General features: G+C 38.0%; 2 protein-coding genes across 2 annotated transcripts in view; both read right to left on the bottom strand.

Moving 5' to 3' along the window:
• The window catches only part of FAM151A (family with sequence similarity 151 member A), an 80,632-nt gene extending 62,776 nt beyond the window's left edge, over positions 1–17,856 (bottom strand). Inside the window, exon 1 of the mRNA XM_053693432.1 lies at positions 17,407–17,856. Within this exon, the coding sequence (XP_053549407.1) occupies positions 17,407–17,521 (115 nt within the window). The 5' untranslated portion in view covers positions 17,522–17,856. The remainder of the gene's footprint in view (positions 1–17,406) is intronic.
• Positions 17,857–19,400: 1,544 nt separating this feature from the next.
• Positions 19,401–21,583, bottom strand: part of TTC4 (tetratricopeptide repeat domain 4) — an 8,589-nt gene continuing 6,406 nt past the window's right edge. The window contains exon 10 of the mRNA XM_053693430.1: positions 19,401–19,679. Coding sequence (XP_053549405.1) covers positions 19,583–19,679 — 97 coding nt within the window. The 3' untranslated portion in view covers positions 19,401–19,582. The remainder of the gene's footprint in view (positions 19,680–21,583) is intronic.

Genomic DNA, 21,583 nt, shown 5'->3' with positions numbered 1-21,583 from the left:
ACCCCTAGACATGTGTCATATGCACACAGAACCACTAGACATATGTCATATTCACACAGAACCCCTAGACATGTGTCATATGCACACAGAACCACTAGACATATGTCATATTCACACAGAACCCCTAGACACGTGTCATATGCACACAGAACCCCTAGACATGTGTCATATGCACACAGAACCACTAGACATGTGTAATACGCACACAGAACCCCTAGACATGTGTCATATGCACACAGAACCACTAGACATCTGTCATATTCACACAGAACCCCTAGACATGTGTCATACTCACACAGAACCACTAGACATGTGTAATACGCACACAGAACCCCTAGACATGTGTCATATTCACACAGAACCCCTAGACGTGTCATATTCACACAGAACCACTAGACATGTGACATATTCACACAGAACCCCTAGACATATGTCATATTCACACAGAACCCCTAGACATGTGACATATTCACACAGAACCCCTAGACATGTGACATATTCACACAGAACCCCTAGACATGTGTAATACGCACACAGAACCCCTAGACATGTGTCATATGCACACAGAACCACTAGACATCTGTCATATTCACACAGAACCCCTAGACATGTGTCATATTCACACAGAACCACTAGACATGTGTCATATTCACACAGAACCCCTAGACATGTGACATATGCACACAGAACCACTAGACATGTGTAATACGCACACAGAACCCCTAGACATGTGTCATATTCACACAGAACCCCTAGACATGTGTCATATGCACACAGAACCACTAGACATCTGTCATATTCACACAGAACCCCTAGACATGTGTCATATGCACACAGAACCACTAGACATGTGACATATTCACACAGAACCACTAGACATGTGACATATTCACACAGAACCCCTAGACATGTGTCATATTCACACAGAACCCCTAGACATGTGTCATATTCACACAGAACCCCTAGACATGTGTCATATTCACACAGAACCACTAGACATGTGACATATTCACACAGAACCCCTAGACATGTGTCATATGCACACAGAACCACTAGACATGTGTTGTATGCACACAGAACCACTAGACATGTGTCATATTCACACAGAACCCCTAGACATGTGTCATATGCACACAGAACCACTAGACATGTGTCATATGCACACAGAACCACTAGACATCTGTCATATTCACACAGAACCACTAGACATCTGTCATATTCACACAGAACCCCTAGACATGTGACATATTCACACAGAACCCCTAGACATGTGTCATATGCACACAGAACCACTAGACATCTGTCATATTCACACAGAACCCCTAGACATGTGTCATATGCACACAGAACCACTAGACATCTGTCATATTCACACAGAACCCCTAGACATGTGACATATGCACACAGAACCACTAGACATGTGTCATATTCACACAGAACCCCTAGACATGTGTCATATGCACACAGAACCACTAGACATGTGTAATACGCACACAGAACCCCTAGACATGTGTCATATTCACACAGAACCCCTAGACATGTGTCATATTCACACAGAACCCCTAGACATGTGTCATATGCACACAGAACCACTAGACATCTGTCATATTCACACAGAACCCCTAGACATGTGTCATATTCACACAGAGCCACCCTAGACATGACATGCACCTACAAACCCCCCCATCATACATGTCCCCCTAGAGATGTGACATGCACCCACAGAATCCCTGACATGTGACATTTGTACACAGAGCCCCCAAACATGTAACATACACACATATTGCTCCTGACACAGACATGTGACGTACGCACACAGAACTCCCCAGACGTGTTTTGGCTTCAGTGGAGAATCTTCTCCATCCTTAGCTGCTTATGGAAGTCTCAGAACCACAAGCCCTCATTAGAATGTTAGTTACTGTCACAGTATCTTTGTCATATGTTATGGGTCTTGTGAAAAAGTTTTTTTTATAAGGCTCAACTTTACTTCAATACTGTTATATGACTATTGATATTAATTACAAAGCTAGTGAATGACACATCTCCAGGTATACACTAACCAGCATAAGTTGTTGTAGTATGAAGTTAGTGTAGAACCTCAATAAACGTATTGCTGTATAATTCTGTGGTTTCAGTAGGAATGAGAGACTTGCCAGTGAGTGTAGATCTGACATATTATAGGAACAGCCCACAATTACACTTTATAGATATTAGTTTGTGTTACCTGTTTTGAACTACAGAAACAAGCAATACATGGGTAAATATGGCTATATATAATGAGTATAACACACCAAATAAGATGATGCAGCTACCATTAAAATTACAGTAAAGTCAAAATTGAACGGATTGGATAGAGCCAAATTACTTATCAATTTTACTTAATTCTGTTTTATCCTTTGTTAAAAAGCAATCATAGGTGAACTTGGGAGTATGCACATGTCTAGCTATCTGGCAGTAGTGTTTACAACAATGTTTATATTAATGTCATACATAGTTACATACACTGCGGCCACAGGATGCTACAGACACTCTAGAATTGGGTCCTGCTGAATTCACTGCTTTCTGTGCCTATTGTACTGTTCGTTACTCTTCCTTTTGGTATGTGTCTGTAGTCTCTGAAATAAGTTATGTATTTACTGTGATGATATTTGTATTGTCTTTAGCTATGTGATGTTCAAACCTTGTCAATACTTGTTATAATTCCTAAATGTATAACTTCACTCATGGTATAACCTCTGCCCTCTCCAAATTCTATTGTCTGTTTATTTTTACTTATCTTACCCTGTGAGTTCACATTTCCTAAGTTTATAAGGGAGGCACGAAGAATTATACAATAATTGAACAAGGGACAAGACATTAGGCAAGTGCTGTTGTAATACTGTGTTTTATGTGTTTTACTGATTCCCTCTTTTGTGAAAATGCTCAATATCTTCATATTTCTTTCTGCTACTTCTTGTCTCTATAACAAACTCATTTATTAAATTACTCCTTCCTCATCGCCACCTGCACTGTTCATTAGCCCATCTCTCTTACCCTTGCCTTACTTTTTCACTCATGTACTTCACACATTCCAAAACACTCTCTCTTCTCCCTGCACCTCATCCCATAAACAGTCTCACAACTGCAAATCTGTATCCCATCTTATGTCACTCTCCCTCTTGCTCATACTGGCTGCTAGCGATATCTCCCCTAAGCCTGGTCCCCAACAACTTCCTAGCCCTGCACACCCATGCGTGCCTTTCCATGGACTTAGAAAACAAAACTCTGGTAACCTTACTCAAATTCCTCTTGTATCTAAAGCTAACACCCCCTTCACTTGTGCACTCTGGAACTCTCGCTCTGTTTGCAACAAGCTCACTTCTATCAATGACCTCTCTTTCTCCCACTCCCTAAACCTTCTGGCTCTCACAGAAACCTGACTCTCTCCTTCAGAAGCAGCATCCACTGCTGCACTGTCACATGGGGGTCTCCAATTCACCCATACCCCTAGGTCTGGAAATAGACAAGGAGGTGGTGTAGATATTTTACTTTCCTCTCCTTGCAGCCCATCTCTTCCCTCACATTTTCCTCATTTTAAACCCACATGATTCGCTTATTATCTCCCCTCTCCATGTGTTGCAGTCATAGATTGCCCCCTGGCTCCTCAACTTACTATCTAGACAATTTTGCTGCCTGGCTACCTTATTTCCTCTACTCAGACAACCCTGCCCATATTATTGGGGACTTCAACCTACCTGTTGACAATCCCACTGCCTCCTCTGCAAAACAACTTTTGCAACTCAGTCCTTCTTTTGGTCTGTCACAATGAACTAACTCTTCTACTCACAAAGATGGTGTCACAGATACCAGACAGCTAAGGCTACCCCCCACTCCCCTACAACCTCACCCCTGTTGTTTCTCAGTGGTTTTGGGCTCCTCCGAGCAACCACAATCTCTGGAAGCTTTTTGTTGGCTTGTTTTTGTGTTAAGAGAAGAGCTGGTCTATGACCGGGAAAACCCTCCTAGGCTGGCCGGGCTCCTGGAACTCCCGGTCGGCCGCCTCACAACGGACACCCGCCTAACCCCTCTCAGGCTGGCCGGGCTACTGGAACTCCCGTCGGCTACAGGACAGCAGGACATCCGCTAACTTTACCCCTGGTCGCTCCAGCAGCCCTTTGCCCCAGAGCTCCGCTCTTTTGGGGAGTGGTAGCCCCTAAGGAGGACAAGAGCTGGGGAAATTATCGGAGGGGAGCTCCTGTGAGAAACGGGGGTTTTGGACACCCCTAACCCCATACCTTCAACGGACTGTAACTCCGGTCCCCAGTAACGAATCACGCTGATTGTTGGACTGTGGCATCTGGTCGAGCGCTTTAAAATGACACCCTGGAAGTGCCACCGCTCCACCGGGATCACCTGGAAACCGCCACCCCTAGGCATTGGGATTATGTGGGACTGTGGCTGCTATGGAAGTGCCAGTCAGTCTGGAGGGGCAGGAATGGCGGGAAAATTGTGGGATTGTCCAGGTTCTTATCAAGATGAGCTGTGTGTATAAAAGGAGTGTATGTTTTACAATAAAATCAGTTCCTGTTTCACCTGAATGCTAGTATGTCTAGTTATTTGGGTGGGCTCCTGCTAAAATCACTTTCCTGGGCTACATAGCAGCCTTTTCCAGGCAAAGGAAGGACCCTCTGGCAGAGCTACCTAGTCTGGGTAGCCAGAGTCTGCCACAGGGTTGGACCCTGAGTACTGGTGCTGTCAGGCATCAGGGGTGGCTACAGGCTGTGGTCACTTGCCAGCTACATAGCTGCAGTCGGCAGGGAGGAAGCAGGACCCGTTTGGCGGAGCTACCCAGTCGGGGTATCCGAGGTATCCGTCACAGATGGTCACTCCCTTGATCTGACTTTCAGCTACCGCTGCACTCTCTCAAACTTTACAATTTACTATTTTCCTCTTTCTGACCATCATCTCCTCACTTGCAACATCACATCACTCCCTTCAACTCTCCCTCCTTCCACCCCTCACACCAAACTCCACAGAAGCATTTAGTCACTAAATTAGTAACCGCTCTCTAGCTCTCTCAAACCTCTCCTCTCTTCCATCTCCTCCTTTTCCTGCCCTGACCATTCTATGACTACAATTCCAACCTTACATCGGTCCTTGACAATTTTGCCTCTCCTACCATAGCTTGGAAGTCACACACTCATCCTCTGCCCAGGAATACTCCTGACACGCCACTACGCAGATGTTCACGTACTGCTGAGCAACACTGGAGAAAATATCGAAGTTCAGCTGACTTTCTTTACTACAAGTTCATCTAGAACTCCTACTATTGTGCCCTTAACCTCTCTAAGCAGGATTACTTCTCTACTTTTATCTCTTTCAATACTCTTCTCTGTCCACCCCACTTCCTAATACTGCTATTCTCTCTGCTCAAGATTTTGCCAGCCACTTCAATAAATAAATCGACTCTACCAGAAACCAAATCATCTCTCAACATACTACCAGTCTCCCACCCCCTCAAAAGCTTGCAGTCATCCAAAACCCACATAGCCATACATTCAGCTTGTTTACCCCTGTTACTGAGGAAGAAGTTTCTGCCCTTATACTGTCCCCTCACCTCACTACCTGTCCCTTGATCCCATCCTCTCCCATCCCTCTCCTTTACCCTTACCCCTATACTCACACACATTTCCAACCTTTCCCTTGGCACCAGTATATTTCCCTCATCTCTAAAACATGCACAGATCACACATCCTCAAAAAACCTTCTCTCAATCCAACCTCCCCATACAACTACCACCCTTTTTCCATACTGCCTCTTGCCTCAAAGTTTCTTGAAAAGTTAGTATATGCATGTCTATCCCATTTCCTTACATTAAACTCCCTCCTTGACCAACTGGATTTCGCCCCTAACACTCCACATAGACAGCCATTCCTGTCAAGGTCACCAACAACCTACTTGCAGCTTAATTGAAAGGCCACTTCTCTCTGCTAATCCTCCTTGATCTGCCTGCAGCCTTTGTTACTGTTGACCACCCTATTTTGCTCCAAACCCTCCACTCCTTTAGCATTTGCAACAAAGCCCTTTCGTGGTACTCTTCCTACCTGTCTAACCGTACCTTTAATGTAGCCTTCTCTGGTGTATCCTCTGCCCCTTTACCACTTTCTGTTTGGGTACCACAAGGCTCTGTCCTTGGTCCCTTTCTCTTCTCAACCTACACGTCACCTTTAGATCCTTAATAAATCCCACGGTTTTCAATATAATTTGTATGCTGCTGACACCCAAATCTGCCTCCCTGCACCAGACCTATCTCCCCCCTTGCTAAAGGGTGTCACTAACTGTCTTCCTTATATCTCATCCTGGATGTCCTCTCAATACCTTAAGTTAAAACTCTCCAAAATTGAGCTCCTTATTTTCCCCCCTTCCTCAAAAATCTCCACCCCCCATTTTTCAATAACTATCGATAACTCTATAATTATCCCTACCCCACACGCCTAATGTCTTTGTGTCACACTTGACTCAGATCTTTATTTCACGCCTCACATTTAGTCTTTGGCCAATTTCTGTCTCTTCTATCTTAAAAACATCTCAAATTCGATATTTCCTTACACAAGACACAACTAAGATTTTAATCCACTCTCTCATCCTTTCCCATCTTGACTACTGCATCTCCATTATCTCTGGTCTTCCTATCTGCCATCTAGCTCCTTTACAAATCCATAATGAATGCCTCTGCCAGGCTCATCTTCCTTACACGTCACTCATCATCTGCTGCACTTCTCTGCCAATCCATCCCTTCACTGGCTTCCTCTTGCCTCCAAAATGATACACCTTTGCTCTGCTCATGACCTCTTCTTCTCTTGTTACCTTCTCACATTCCAGTCTACAGGACTTCTCCAGACTGGCTCAGATCTTGTGGAACTCTGCCTCGCTCCACAAGACTATCCCCTAGTTTTTGAAGTTTCAAGTGCTCTCTAAAGACTCTACTGTTCAGGGATGCATACAACCTACACTAACCTTTCCTAACCCGAGTTCCTCTCCTCCTGTTATCCCCTTGAACCCCCTTAGCATGTAAGCATATGAGCCCAGCTGTTTGTAGATCACCTTCATTAGAGCTGACTACAACAGTGCAACTCTCAGCAGGGCCCTCTACCCACTTGATCCCTATAAATGTTACTTACCCGGCTGACGTTTTCAGTAGCAACACCTACTACCACATATCCCTATAAATGTTACCTTGCATACCGCCTATGTTTATAGCGCTGCGAAATCTGTTTGCGTTCTACAAATAACTGATAATAATAATATAGCAGCAGTTTGCAACTAAACATAATATTGTTATAAACATTGTTGCAAACACTGCTAAAATTCATTGAGTATATTAGTAGAAAGAAAAACTTAACAGTTTTGATGCTGATATATATTCCTACTTCTCTGAATAGAATGATAATGTTACATTTGCTTTGAATATTATTACCTGGTGCCATTTCTCAGCTCTCCTACAAGCACCTTTAAAAAGCAGAGGATTTTGTCTGCTACCTGGTTTATTTGAGGAGCTCATACACTGCTGACATCACAAGTGCATAAAGTTTTTTTTTTTATATATATTTTATTGAGGTTGAACAATGACAAAATAGTTGTACAATGAAAACATAGAGTTGTCCAGAAAGTACAGACTTGTTCATAATGTTTGCATAAAGAGGTTTTTATTATTATTATTGAAGGGTATGAAACACTTCTTGGTTTTGTGCCCTATGTGTACTCTGCGCTGCTACGCACTGACGCACACCTCTGTGGTGGACCAGCCTCACTCAGATGCTTCATGTCATATATCCTAGTATGATATAAAGAGGACATTGTCACAGCGGCAGACAATACAGCTTGTTGTCAGTGGACACAAACTAACTGGATATTACAGGGGTTTCATTTGCACTCTGTATTAATGTTGTGGTTTGCTTGTGTTATATAAATACCTTATCATATCTGCACTTCATTAACCATTCTGCTGAATTGTGATGTATTCCTTTTCTACTAATATGATTCACACCACATCTGCATTTTCCTGATGTGTTGATTCAAAGGCAGACTCAGAATTTCCCCCTATACTTCCGAGTTCCCCTATAACCTTGCTGGTACCCTTTGCCCTACAAAAGGCCCTTTTAAGGGCTATTGATAGTTTATTGTAGGCTAAGGTGTGTTTTTATTTGGAGGTGCTTTTTATTTTTATAGGGCTATTAGATTAGGTGTAATTTTTAAATTTGTAATTTAGATATTTTAATTGGTAGTTTTTTTTATTTTATTAGAATAGTAAGGTTAGGTTAATTTATAGTTTAATGTTAGGTTTATTTTTATTTCACAGGTAAGTTTTTATTTATTTAAATAGAGTTATATTGTAATTTTAATTTAAAGTTAGGGGGTGTTAGGTTTAGGGGTTAATAGTTTAATTTAGTGTATGGCAATGTGGGAGGTATTATATTATTCTACTATTAACTTGCCTTTAATTTTATTAGTACATTCCCCTAAATTGGGACTCTTCTTAGACTTCCAATGTTTTAGGATTAAAGATCTGTCTATTAAGATTAACGTGTTCACAAATGTATTATTTATCTGACTTATAGTTTCTCCATATAGAAAAAAAATACATTCGTCCAATAGTTTTATCTCTTTCTTGTTTATTTTATTCAACCAAAAGTTTATCATATGCCAGAATTTTTGAATTTTTGGGCAGCTCCAAAAATAATGATATAGATCAGGTGCTGGGAAGCTACATTTGCAACACTTTTTATCAGATAACTTATCCCATTTTATTTTAAGTGCAGGGGTGATATTTATTCTATTGATTAATTTAGTATGGGATTCCCTCCAGGAAGTTAATAATGTTGCCTTCTCCATTAGTTGAAAACTTCTTTGGATTATATCTATAGATTTGTGCCATTTATTCGCTAAGCTTTCCATGTTTTTTAGACCTTGAAAAGTTTTAAGTGCTTTGTATAAGACGGATGGAATGATTCCCTAACTTGTAAATGTTAAATATTGGTCCTAATATTACCCATGAGCTTTCCTCAGAAAAACATTTCATTTAAAATTGGCGTGCTTGTAGGTAGGCAAATAATTCTTTGTTAGGGATGTTAAACTCTATTTTTATTCTTGAAAGGTTTTGTAATTTGTTGAATCTTTTTCTTTTAACTGCTCAAAATGTATAAGGCCTTTCCTTTTCCAAATTTGGAACACCTTTGATCTTAATGCAGGTTCAAAATTGGGATTTCCCTCTATTGTAAGATATTTAGACCAGTTGGGGTTGGCTTGTGTTATTTTAACCATTTTTTGCCACACCTGTATCACATTTTTTTTATCATAGTTTTAGCTCCCACTGGTAAATTTCCTTTACAGTGTAACAAGTTAAGGAATAAGGGTTGACTAATTGTTCTTCTAACCCCTTGATTGAATAGTATTCTGTTTCTGTTAACCAGTCCATTGCAAATTTCCCCATTCCTGCTAAATGATATAATTCGACATCCGGGAAGGACATTCCTCAATCCCTTCTAAAATAGGATATTTTTTCAAGAGCTAAAGCTCTTCGTCTTTTACCCCAAAAAAACCTCACACATTTTTGCTTAAATAATAACAGATTTCTTTGTTTAATGAATAACGGTAGATTTTGTATTAAGTATAACAATTTAGGAAACGTCACCATTTTAATCAAGTTTACCTTGCCTGACAATGATAATGGAAATTTGGACCAGTTTGCTAAGTCGTTAAATATTTTTGCAAAGATGTGGGGATAATTTAACCCATACCAGTCTTTAGGATCTTTAGCAAGTTTGATACCTAAATATTTTAATTCATCTTTTGTTTCTTTAAACAGGCAGTTTTTATAACGATTTCTATACAACCAAAAAAATTCTGATTTGGTTATATTTAATTTATAACCGGAGAATGAACTAAACTTTTCTAAAATTTGAATTACTATGGTGATAATATTTTTCCATGTGTTTCTCAAAAAGACTAATAGATTGTCTGCATAAAATAGCAGCTTGATATTTCTTTTCCCTAGCCAGATATCCTCAATTTCTCTTCTTAGATAGCTAGCGAAAGGTCCAATAGCCAGATCAAAAAGATAGGGGGATAAAGGACAGCCTTGTCTTGTACCTTTCTGCAGAAAAAACTAGGGGTGATATCTCCAATTAAAGGATTACTTTCTGTTATAATTTTTAAGCTAAACATCTAACATATTAAAGTTAATAAACATTAATTAAAACCTACTGACCTATATTTTCTCCAAAACAAAGTTTCATAACGTTCTAAAAGTTATATATTTTATTCGCCGATGATGTCACGTTATCCTGCCCACTATTTTCAGCACTGCATGTTCAAAATACTTAAACCAATAACTTTGTGTTTAAAGTGTCATTTTGAAACCTAGGTATTGTAAACGGATTGGTACAGAGCAAAGGATACCCACGGAGTGGGTTTGGAAAACAAATTTGCAGACAAGATTTCTGATATACGGTAGAGATATGTTAATGAAATGCTATTGATAAAAAGCGTATTTGAGGTAGTTAGTTAGTAACAGGCATAAAAAATATTTACTTACAGTGGACCTTTAACTAAAATATTGGCAAATGGATTTTTGTACATAGTTTGAACAAATCTAAGAAAATGGTCAGAAATCCCGAATTTTTGTATAACCATAAAGAGATGGTCCCAAGTAATAACATCAAACGCTTTTTCCACATCGATTGCTATAATAGCAAAATCTGTATTGGGTGGAGATATTTTCCTATTCAATTGGTTCCAATAATAATCAATAGTTAGTTGTAATTTCCTTAATTTAACCGTTGAATTTATTCCCGGCAAAAAACCATCCTGGCCTTTATATATTAACGGACCAATCGTTATCTTTAGCCTTTGTCCTATGTTACTAGTGAAAATTTTATAATCTAGGTCTTTGTCCTTTTTCAAGATTAATGAAATTGTAGACACAGTGAAATATTTAGATTGCATATTACCTTGAATATATATTGTATTAAATAAAGATTCTAGAGTTGGTGTTATTTCTTCTCCTTTCATTTTGTAAAGCTCTATTGGGATCTGATCAGGTCAGAGTGCTTTATTAGCTGCCGTCTTTTTAATTGTTTGTCTTATCTCTTCCTGTGATATAGGGCTATTTATGAGTTCAAGGCTATCCTTCTCTATTTTAGGTAGCCCAATCTTGTCCTAAAACTGGGCTTTAGATTTGTGACATATGGTCCCTTCTGCATAAACTTTTTGATAATACTCTAGTATATGTTTGCTTATCTCGATGTTTGAGTGTCTTTTGATTCCTACTTTGATTGCATCAATGCATTGTTTTTTCTTTTTGAGTTTTACTAAATTAGCCCAAAACCTCCTTGGCTAGATGATTGCAGATCCTTTGCTAACTTTCACGTTTTTTTGCCGACGAGGTATGATTTTATTTCTCCTCTTATTACTGATTTGAATGTCTCCCAAAATATTTCACTCATTTTTTTGTTCATGACTAAAGAAACAAAAATTATTCCATCTCTGTCTCAGCCATTCCTTAAACTGCACATTTGAAACTAGGTAGGTGGGAAAAGAGTTTAGAGAAATTACTGGCTTTGATAGATTTCGTTTGCAATTTAAGAGATAAAATTGAATGATCAGATATGATAATTTCTTTAATATCAGTTGACATTTCTATGCCTAAAATTTTCCGATACTAGAAATGCATCAATTCTTGACATTAATTTATGTATCTCAGATTCACCGGAAAACATCCTTGAATCTGGATTTTGGATACACAAAATATCTTTGAGACTTAATATTTTGCAACATTTTTTGAGTAATTTAGCTTCTAGTTTACTATTTTTATTTAAGAACGGTTTTAATCTATCAAGGATTGGATGCATCACCATATTCAGATCACCTGCCAATATAATATTTTTGGAGTCATAGTTCATTAATTCAACTAAGACCTTAAGTCCTTCCCAAAAGACCTTATCTAATCTGTTTGTTCCATACTGTTCCCTCTATTTCGGTCTGTAAAATTATATATATATATACATATATATATATAATTTTGCAAATTAAAAAATCCTGAGAGTGCCCTTCACTATATATCTTCACTATCTAAATCTCTCAATAAAATAATATATTTTAAAGCTTTATTAATAAGAATTGCTACTCCTTTCTTCCTATTTAAACATGGGGTCGCTATAACTTCTCCCACCTATCCTATTTGTAGTTTACTTATTTCTTGGTCTTTAAGATGTGTTTCTTGTAACATAATATCAGGGCTATGATTTTTTTCATTGATTTATGATATTTTTTTCTTTTAATAGTGAAGGAAATCCCCCCAATAGTCCAAGAAGTAATTATGACCTGTTCTTTCATTCTACAATATAGATAAAAGTGCTATCTTTTAATATATCCCGATCTTCGATATTGGAGAGAGAGGGAAGAAGGCAACAAATAATAATAATATATAAAAAAAATATATACCCCAAATAAAATTATTCCCATAAGGGAATTACATTGGCCTATGCCATTTGTAGGACATTTATTTTCTATCATGTTAAACATCAAAAAAGGGCAGCATGATCAAAACCTCTAACACTTTCATTCTGTAAGAATCTACTGTATATTAGGCTAGCTCTGCCTATGACTGTGCTCAGTTTGTGTATTTTTCAAATATTCATCAGCTTCCTCAGGATTGTTTAAGAGTACGCTTCCCTGATCATTAAAAATCTTAATCTTGGCTGGGTAAATTATTGCAGCCTTCTGTCCGCTGTTAATTAAATCTGTACATATTGGGGCCATTTCTCTTATTTTTTGTGTAGTTTCAGCAGAAAAATCTTGGAAAAGCAATATATATTTTTTTTCTCCCATAGTGACTGGCATTTGTTATTTATATTGTCTCATATTTATTTTGTCCTGGTAATTAAGATATTTGACGATAATCAGTCTATTTTTTATATTACCATCAGGATATTTCCTAATATTGCCTATTCTTTGGACCCTCTCAACAACAATACCATGTTGCTGGATTCTTAACCCCAAACGTTGGGGTAGCTGTATTGATGTAAACTTCACTAAATCCTGGAATTCTATTGACTCTGGAACACCAATAATTCTTAGATTGTTTCACCTTGAGCTATCTTCTAAATCTTCCAGTTTACTCTGAATGCCTATTAAATGCTTAGCCTGTTCTTTGATTATTAAATCTTGCTTAGCGTTAAATGTCCTCCAAATCTGAAATTCTTTTTTCTGCTTCTATCAATATTTTGGAGAAAAGTTTGTTTAACTTCCTGTGATAAATATTGATATATCTTTTTTGACCTGATCAAATTGTGGTAACATTAAATCTGAGATTTGTCTGACCAACTCTTTGGAATCTATAGAGTGTATACTTGTGTTTGTTGGATCCACAACAGATTCATTTACATTATCAACTCCTGCTCAAGTTTTTTTTCTTCTTTAGCTTTAGACGGCATTGTCAGCGATTTGTCTTTATTAGTGGGGATATATCTCTTCATATGTGACATGTATGAGAAAAAAGAAAGTGAATCTGGGTCAACTCAGACCTATGTGCTCTTCCTATCGTGTCGCCTCTATTAGAGTAGTATTGAAAGCTTGCACCTTCTGACTATTGTGCAGGTGTAAAAAGAGAAAGAAATAATAAAAAAAAAAAAAAAAAGGAGTGAGCAAAGAAAAATAAAAACAAGGTGCTTAGTGAATAAGTACCATCTAGATGACTCCTTTCAAAACTGTATAATGTATCTCATACCCGAATAGTTGCTGTTGGCAAACACAAAAACACCTTTAATGCCTCTACTGTTGGATACACAACTAGTATTTGTTTATGAGTGTATCATGCCCTGCAGTTTGCTTATATACACTTGCTCTCCTAATGTGTCTCAAGTTATAAACCAAAGAGCTGGACCCCACCTTACATAAATGAGGTTCTTAAAAGAAAAGGACCAGTTCACAAGTAACACATATCTATGCAGTCTAAGACACAGTTAATATTTGTTTATACCTGCACCATCCCTGCCTTTTACTTATACATATCTATTATCATAGTATGTTCCAACTTTGAAATGTAGAGAGGTAAACCAACTCTTACACACATAAAATTGTTGCAAACCCAGTACAGGTTAATGATTAGCACAGGACAAATTTGCTACTATTTAAATTAAGACACCATCTATGTCTTATCTAAGTAGACTCTGGGAAAATTACTGGTTTCTTTGGTCCAATAAGCCTGTACCTCTTATACCAGACGCTCTAGGTCACTTTGGGTACAGCAGAGTCAAAGAACAGTATTGCAGCAAGTGTTTTTAGCCCAAGAAAACAGGTTGGCGTAACACTATGAAACTCTGTGTAGCAATGATTATTAATAGGTCAGATGTCCACCCTAATGTAATCGCTGTATGTGCTTAGCTTCAGCACTAGAGTCAGGGTACAGTATCTAGACCAATCGTACTCAGAAGCCACAAAAGATATGCATGAGTGACCCAGTAATAATACTGTATTTCATTGGTACACAGCTTCAGCACATTAAATTGCCAGGATGATGTTTAGTTTCTCCAATTGCATAAAGATGTCACAGAACTCCAACACAATTTTCAATTTGGAGGAGGCAGGCAAATGTACACAAACATCACAATATATTGAACTTCAGATGTTAAGTGCAACCACTCTCATTTTTCCCCAAGCACACTGGGCATTCAGCAACAGACACCTGAAAGTTACTGCAACAATCTTTACTATCAGGGAAAGTGTCCCTGTAAGTTGTGAAGGCAGCCGCCAGAACATAGGGTGGATATGCCCCAATAGTATTGTTTACAATTGCTTGTTTCCAGAAAATGGGTAGGTATGACTCAACTGGAGTGGCTTACACTTGATTCAGCAAAACCTGTGAGCATACTGATCACCAAAAAGTTACTTGCTTGCCAAGACAATATAAACCGACCCAAATATCATCATGATAGTCTGTAGCCTGCAACTGTAATCAGCCACGATCGGGTTGATTGACACCCCCTGCTAGCGGCCGATTGGCCGCAAATTTGCAGGGGGCGGCATTGCTCAAGCAATTCAATAGCACTGCTTGTGCAATGTTAAATGCCGCCAGCGTATGCTGTCGGCATTCAGTGATGTCTGCCGAACATAATACGATACAGCGTATCATGTCCACCAGACATTGATAAATCAGCCCCTTAGAGTCTAAGCCTTCTTACATTCCAGCGAAGTATCTGACATGGTTATAGACATAAGTACTGTGTAAATAATATAACTGGAATCTAAGCACACTATCACCATTATATGCTTAGTGTATACATTAATTAAACCTATGGATATGACATTAATGTAAGCATGAAGCTATTATTTTGAATCATACAAATGGTACTATATATGGGGTTTTTGTTCATAATAACTGATACTTATCCCAGTATATGACACTGATTATAGTCATAATTTACCTTTAACCCTATATATACTGTATCTAGCTAGCGTGTTTTTCCCCAATGATCTACCTTATTTAATCAGATATTTATATGATCCCACATCACCTTATTTATTTTGCCGTACAGTTCAGATGTTTTTAATATTTATGTGTCTTAATTCTGTTTAATAAATTGAGATTATGAATTATTATATTCAATTCACCTTGTTTTAATACACTTACATATATCTATGCTATGATTCAAATCAAGGAGTTAGCACTCTTTTTTCTTATTGCTTGTTTTCGCAACTCATATAAATAGTGAACTTCCCTTTGAAACCTGACGTTACCAGCTATGTAGGTAGGTACAACAGAAAGTCCATGTAATCACATGCTTAGCTTAGTGTGTTCATGATACATAAAAAGGTTCTCAGTAACGTACTATCAGTGTTCGCCACAGAAACGTTTGCCACCCGGGTGGCATTATGAAATAGCCAAGTGGGGGACAGTGTGATACTTTATAATATTATAGCAGGTTCTTATATCTAAAGCTTAAATTCATTGCATAATTTAACATACATTTATTTAACCCCTTTATGCCAAGGGGACAAGTTGTTTCGATGTAAACACTTGCTTGAAAAATTAAAGGGACACTGAACCCAAATTTTTTCTTTTGTGATTCAGATAGAGCAGGCAATTTTAAGCCACTTTCTAATTTACTCCTATTATCAATTTTTCTTTGTTCTCTTGCTATCTTTATTTGAAAAAGAAGGAATCTAAGCTTTTTTTTTAGGTTCAGAACTCTGGACATCAGTTTTTTATTGGTGGATGAATTTATCCACCAATCAGCAAGGACAACCCAGGTTGTTCACCAAAAATGGGCCGGCATCTAAACTTACATTCTTGCATTTCAAATAAAGATACCAATAGAATAAAGAAAATTTGATAATATTTGTAAATTAGAAAGATGCTTAAAATTTCATGCTCTATCTGAATCACAAAAGAAAAATTTTGGGTTCAGTGTCCCTTTAAATCTCGTTATCGTCAATGCCATCACAAGATTTCAAAGGCTGGGATTGAAACATGGGGGACTGCTCACGATGCTCAGCGTCTCCCCCAGTCTAGGAGGAGGCTGCAGAACGCCAAAAAAAAATCCTATGCCGTCCTAAAGGCATTAAAGCCCAGTGCTGTTAGGACGCCATGGAACATCCTAAAAGGCGTGAAGCTGTTAATGATATGTTGTGCATAAAAATTGAAAAAGTTAAAATTTTACCTGAATACTGACAACTAAAAAGGTCCTAAAAAGAACCCTGCAACAGGTCTTACCGTTAAAGTCAGTGGTAACAATACAGATGCTATGTGGTCTAGATTATTTGTGCATGTGTATTAAGTTCCTAAACACAACTATCGAATCAGAGATTTCAATTTTTTAAATATAATAAACATATGTTCAATGTTCCAAATAAAAATATATAAAGATTCTGCAATGATCTGGTCTTGTTTAATCTATATTAGAGTAACAGCATTACACTATACACAGGTGATTGAGCAGCAGAATAGGAGTAGAATGTGAGCACATAACTGTGTAATATAAGTTTATAACAGGGAGGCGGAATGTGAGCAAGATGGAAAGGTGCAGAGATTTGATGTTAGTAGGTGCCAGAGACACTTGCAGGCGCACTTCTTTCTATAAATGTTGATTTATGGAACTAACAGTAGAGGTAATGGGAATTAATACAGTAATAGGAGATAAAGAATGAGATATGCATACAGCTGACCTGGGCATTTTTGTTTTATGTCACTGTCCCAATGTAAAATGGCAAGCAGATAACATACTACTGAGTGACAGTTTATATTATAAGCAGGGGGAAACATTACTATACAATCCTGTATGAGACAAGCAACATCACAATATAAGCACATATATCAGAGTCTGGGCGGTGTCAGGGTTAATTGCAGAAGAATCATTGGAATTTCCATACCTTGGTTAGGGGTCCGTCCCAGGGTCAGACAGAGCACAGCAATGGTGACACAAACAGCCAAGAACACACCGACCCCAGCGAGGGTTCTAAAGTCAGAAACTGAGCAACGCTTCATAATGAAACTCCTGCCGCCTTCTTACATTCAGAGTTACACTGCTGAGAGATGCCTGATGAGGGGGGGGTCTTATGTTTATGTGAGGAAGTTACAAATGTGCAACTCTCCTGCTAGGTTCACACCTGGTGACAAGGGCCCTTCTTTCTTTGTCCGGAGCACACAGCTCCCGAATTGTCACCTGCGTCTGAAAGTGACTACATTTAAATACAACTTATTTTATCTGATCCTAAGAAAAAAAGCAGAGATTTTCTCAGAAGTGAAATGTTCTCATATTACAGTTATGACCCAGTACAATAAACCTCCGTGCTATCTCTGATTACACACAACCTTGTGCAGCGCAGATACCCAGCACCCACTCTGATACACAATCAGGTTATCGTTACATAATGACAGGGTTTGCTTATGGAACTAAAGGCAGAGCTGGGCTATAAAAACAAATTATTCAGAAAAAACAGCAACATATTTGTTATGTAAAAGACAAACACAAAGCAGATTATATTGATGAATTCTTCTGATAGAGCCAACACATTCATTAACCAAATGCTACTACACTGCCCCCTACTGACAAAATAAAAGTATAATTTAAACTGTACTTTAAAAAGAGAGACATGAATAGTTTAATTATGAACAGTAAACACCTTTATACTTTCATTATGATGTCCCCTTATCCTGTAATTTAACTTTAAAAATGGTTTCTACTTCTGAGAATTGGAAGTGTACAAGCTTAACACTGCTACATATCTGTCAGTTACCAATCCGTATTGGCTCCTACAAATAAGGTTTGTGGTGGGGAGGAGTTTAGCCACTGAATAACAATTGCAGCAGTTTTAACGTATTCTGGAAGTGTTTGCATTCTGCTGGTATGTTAATCTATTGCAAGATGTTTTATACCTCTTGGGACTTCATATACAACTTGTATTTCTTTATCACGCACTTTAGTCCCCGTCCCTATAACTTTATTGCAACATATTACAAAGTCTAATAATGCATTAAACGTATCACTCACTACAACTCCTATGATCCCCTCTGTCAGGTCAGGGGCACAACTATCTTCTTTAGGACAGCGTCATAAAATAATTAACTTGGGCCAATGAAGGTAATAAAAAAATCCACTCCTCACATTAAACCCTATATTGCATAATAAGACACTGCAACTCCTTACTCTGTTAAAGGGATAGTAAACCCCAAAATTTTCTTTTACGATTCAGATAGAACATACAATTTTAAACAACTTTCCAATTTAATTCTATTATCAAATGTTCTTCATTCTCTTGTTATCCATTGCTGAAGGGACAGCATTGCACTACTGACAGGAAGCTGAAAATATCTATTTAGCCAATCACAAGAGACAAATGTGTGCAGGCAGCAATTAGCAGCAGCTCCCACTAGTGTATGATGTGTGCGTATTCATTTTTTAACAAGGGATACTAAGAGAACGAAGCACATTTAAAAATAGAAGTGAATTTAAAAGTGTCTTAAAATGACATGCTCTATCGGAATCATGCAAGATTAATTTTTACTTTCCTATCCCTTTAAACAGCTCCTGACCTTAGACTGTATCTCACTCAGCAGTTTTCCATTTTCAAGTGAGAACTAATCTGTATTAAAGTAACAATAGAAATACTGGTTTGGTGAGCGTGGTCATTTTGTGATTTATAACACACACACTGTATAAATAGACGTTTAATACATTGCATGAAATGTCAACTAGATCTGATTACATCAGCCCTCCATACACAATCATGCACCTTGTGCCAGCTGACTCTCTCTCCCTGGCACAGCATTATGAGACACAGAACTGCAGAATGTAGCAGCTGAAACCTAACCCGTTTAGAATTGTATAAACAGTGATTACAAAAATAAAACTATATAGATAAAATCCCTTTATATATAAAACATTTATTAAATAAGCACAATATGCAGCAATTATAATATTACAGAGAGAATGGCAGCAGAAACTCAGACTAGAGCCAACCATATAAAGAGGTTTTATTTACTCTGCTCAGTATTTGAGTCTTAGTTACAGACAGCAAGAGAAGTGCTGGGCTCCTCACACAGGGATTAGGCACGGACTGTTCTGCCAGATAAATATTTTGTACAGAAAGGAGATTTCTTCACAAAGATCAAGAAGGATGGCGTTCCACCTTTCACAAGGAGTCTGCAAAACAAGAAAAAACAAGGTTTATATAACCTCGGAGGATACTGAAGAGGGCCATTTAATAAAGTCAGTGTGCACAATAATGAATTACTAGTAACAGAGAAAATCTGAGGTACATGAAGTCTGATGTTTTGTGAGGTATCTGCTCTGCAACCCAAAAAAAGTAGCAGAACAGTAGAAAGAAGACAAACTTGCTGTCATATTCTCTTCTGCGTCTATACCTGTGACATCATACACCAAATCAGACAGCCTCGTCCTTTAACTAAATGGACAAATCAGTAGATTTGCATAATCAACAAATGCAAGATAACAAGACAATGCAATAGCACTTAGTCTGAACTTCAAATGAGTAGATTTTTTTTCTGACAATATTAAAAGTTATGTCTTTTTCCACTCCCACTGTACCATGTGACAGCCATCAGCCAATCACAAATGCATACACGTACCATGTGACAGCCATCAGCCAATCACAAATACATACACGCTTATTCTTGCACATGCTCAGTAGGAGCTGGTGACTCAAAAAGTTTAAATATAAAAAGACTGTGCACATTTTGTTAATGGAATAAATTGGAAAGTTGTTTAAAACTGCATGCTCTATCTGAATAATGAAAGTTTAATTTTGATTGAGTGTCCCTTTATGCAAACTCTCACAAGTTAAAAGGTCACAGCACTGCACATTAGTCACCTGTATACTAAGCAGATAAGCGGTCGGCTCAGGAGGATGAAAACATCACAGGAAAGATTTCTCTTTTGTACCAGGAGCTTTGCCAGATGTAAATAAATAATAATATCTAGCATAACATATCACAATGTAAATGCACAAAAACAACTTTTTGCAAATAAGGCTTGCTCAGCCGTGCTTATCACTTCTTTATATGAACCAATAAACATAAGATAAATGTCACTAGTCAGGAGCAGAAACATCCTTGTTGGGGCTAACAGAAGACACATATTACAAGTGAATGATTTAGGAGAAAGGTGAAGCAGTTTTTACATTTAAAGTCTACAAAGAACACGTTTTGGTTAAAATGACTGCAGTTTCATAAAAATCTTTTGATATTAGCTACTGTGCTAAATGCACAACTCATAATACGCCTGGCACCTGGAACACCTCTGTATTCTGCTTCCTCACAGGAACCTTTTAAATGATAAGTTCCCACAGGAATAAGGCACTCAATTCCTCCTGTATTTGTTTGATAAATGTTGTCCTGTCTCTTAAAAATATTGTATAATCCTTTAATCTTCTGTACCCATTGACACTGGAGGGCAAAAACACTACCATATCTGCAGGCTCCTCCATCTGGCTAGTTAGGAAAACGGGGCAAAACTGTGCAGGCAATCTCACAAATGATCTTCACGATTTGAATATATTACAGAGTGGTGATGCTCAAGCTGGATAAATGAACAATATCAAAAAATAGAGGACTAACGGCCTTAAATAAAGCACTCTTATTTTACAAAGTAGAAACACCAGGAATACAGATTAAAACATCACAAAAGAGTTGGACGTCAGCACACCTTTTCTAGACAAGGGATACCGACATCTAGAATACAGATTAAAAACCTCACAAATCAAGAGTACTTTATTTAAGAAGTTTGCTCGCCCTCCGTTTTTATAATAATAAATACCTGGATATGGCCTGTCTGATATATAACACAGTCCAAAGCAAACAGCAGCACTCACCACTTATGCAAAAAGTTCCATCTTTATTGGGATATTCAAAGAAGAAAAGTATTTTCTTCTTTGAATATCCCAATAAAGATGGAACTTTTTGCATAAGTGGTGAGTGCTGCTGTTTCCTTTGGACTGTGTTACATTTTAAGGTGTTTTGTGTGGTACCCCTACAGCTTGCACCACCCACCCACTTATCTTTGTGCTGTACCACTTGGACTGTCTGATA

This window comes from Bombina bombina, chromosome 10 (genome assembly GCF_027579735.1).
Source record: "Bombina bombina isolate aBomBom1 chromosome 10, aBomBom1.pri, whole genome shotgun sequence".
Lineage (NCBI taxonomy): Eukaryota > Metazoa > Chordata > Amphibia > Anura > Bombinatoridae > Bombina > Bombina bombina.
This window is presented reverse-complemented; position numbering and strand designations above follow the sequence as displayed.